This window comes from Poecilia reticulata, linkage group LG10, assembly GCF_000633615.1.
Source record: "Poecilia reticulata strain Guanapo linkage group LG10, Guppy_female_1.0+MT, whole genome shotgun sequence".
NCBI lineage: Eukaryota > Metazoa > Chordata > Actinopteri > Cyprinodontiformes > Poeciliidae > Poecilia > Poecilia reticulata.
The window spans coordinates 15,741,841-15,743,985 of NC_024340.1; the positions used below are offsets into that span (position 1 = coordinate 15,741,841).

The 2,145-nt window shown below is 34.4% G+C and overlaps 1 protein-coding gene across 1 annotated transcript in view; it reads left to right on the forward strand.

Annotated features, from left to right (window-relative positions):
• LOC103471594 (tumor necrosis factor receptor superfamily member 27-like) overlaps window positions 1-1,097 on the forward strand; it is a 4,822-nt gene extending 3,725 nt beyond the window's left edge. Inside the window, exons 10-11 of the mRNA XM_008420691.1 lie at window positions 418-457; window positions 568-1,097. Of these exons, the coding sequence (XP_008418913.1) occupies window positions 418-457; window positions 568-836 (309 nt within the window). The 3' untranslated portion in view covers window positions 837-1,097. The remainder of the gene's footprint in view (window positions 1-417; window positions 458-567) is intronic.
• The last annotated feature ends 1,048 nt before the right edge of the window (window positions 1,098-2,145 follow it).

The window sequence follows — 2,145 nt, forward strand, 5'->3', positions numbered from 1 at the left end:
TATATATATATTTAGGCTATTTTTTTTAGCCTAAATGTAAAGTTTGTATATCTTTTGTACATTTTTGGTTTAATTACTGCTCTGACTGTAATGATCTTTCAGTAAAATGATTTTTTTTTGTCTTAATAATTAGTGATTAGTATATTAGATGACAATTATTTCAAAAATTGTGAACTAAACATATTTTTTTATAAAAGTTGTATACTGTGGCATAAAGCGTAATGTATAGTACCCTGGTTTTTAATTAACTTGTTCTCAGTGCGAGTAATAAGTCAGATAATTACAGGATAATAAATTAATTTATTCTAAGTCATAGTATCAATCATAGTTGGATTACTGTTAGCGTCAGTGATCAAATATATTCATTAGTAAATAAACGACTGAGTAATCCTGCTTCATCTACTATATCAACATTAGGTGGAGCAAAAACTGCAGACAATATGGGAGATTGCTCAGGGTACGTACTTTACCTTACACTATAAAAAGATCTAAATATTCTCCAGTTGTGTGTTTTAAATTCTGAGCTCTTATTTTGCAAGTTCTTTCTGTTGTTCTGAATCTGTTCAGGTCAGAGTATCGAGATGCTGAGCTACGACGCCGTCCAGGATTTGTCGCTGCTGCTCGACTCTCCCAACCACGTCTACGTTTTGAGGAAGCTGGGGCTGTCTTTGGGTGTGCCGCCTCACCTCACTGCTCATTTCCACAGCTTCCAGGACCTTTTTCAGTACCTCCGCACCTCCACCTACACGCAGCTTCCCCAACTGGCCCAGGCCGCTGCGCTCCTGCCTAATTTTGAAGTTGTTTCGAGGATACACAAAGCCCTGGTGAACAAGTGATTACTTACACCCTAAGGATGCGTTCCCATGACTTGAACTGTTGTGTGTTACTCATAACCTGCTCTACATGATGACACAGTCACCAGATCATGCTGAATTTACTTCCTGCAAGATGAAAAAGACATTGTTACTTCTGTGGAAAATAGATTTGGAGTGAAATTTGACACCACTGTAAGATGATTATTCATAGCAGAGCTGACTTCACTAATTTATTTTGTGTAACCTGTGCTACGCAGAAAATAATGCATGTGTTAAGATGATAAACTAATAATTTCAGATAAATTAATCAGATTTTATACTTTGTGTGTTTTCAAAATTGCAGCCACGTTACTCCAGCTGCAGTTCTAGGCAATGTTGCTTCCTGTGCACAATGTGAAATGGGTGAGCAGCCCTCTGGCAAAAGCATGTGAGACAAAGCCAGACAGAGGATACAGTGTTCATGGTAAAAGAAAGGAACTTGAGCTCTGAGAACATTTTCTTATCCGCTTACTGGGAGATGTTTGTGAATTGATCATCTCTGGGTCTAAGAGATTCTCCAACACATCAAATCTGGTAAGACTTTAAGCTATCCCATTCTTTTAAAAATTATATCAAACATTCTTTATAGGGAATTCAAGTGCTAAATGTACTACATTTATTATTTCTGTCTGAAATTAGTAAAGTAAATTAGTAAAATATGTATTTTAAATGATACAACAGTCATATTAAGAATTGGTGTTAACAATAATATTTTGTGGCAATAAAAGAGAGTAATAGTTTTATTTAGTGCAATTAAGAAAGAAAAATAAAACTTTTTGAAGCCAGGACCTTTTTCAGTACCTCTTCGTCTCCACCTACAAGCAAGTACCTCTCTGAACGCCAGAGGGCGCTTCCTTCTTAATTAGAAATAGCCACCGTTGTTTCCCGTCTTTCCTTCTTTTGTGCGGGATCGTTTATTAAACAGATGCAGTACAGAAGGCTTATTAGTCGCTCAGAGGTAATGAAGAAAAAAAAAACAGTGAAAAGAGCACGTTTCAAATAATAATTATTTTAATAATAATAATAATCAGATCAGATTGGTTTATTTATTATATGCAGATTAACGCAAAGTCACAATGGAATGAAATGCTTAGGAGAAGAACCGTAGACTTGCTATAAAATCAAAAAGTACCAAGAGTACATAATAATAAAAATGATAGTAATATAAATACTATAATATAAAAAATAGTATAGTACCAAAAAACATGACATACAATATAGTCACATTTTTCTGAAAATTAGTTATCACATTAATTCCCATTACTTTTTTCATAATTCACATTAAATATAT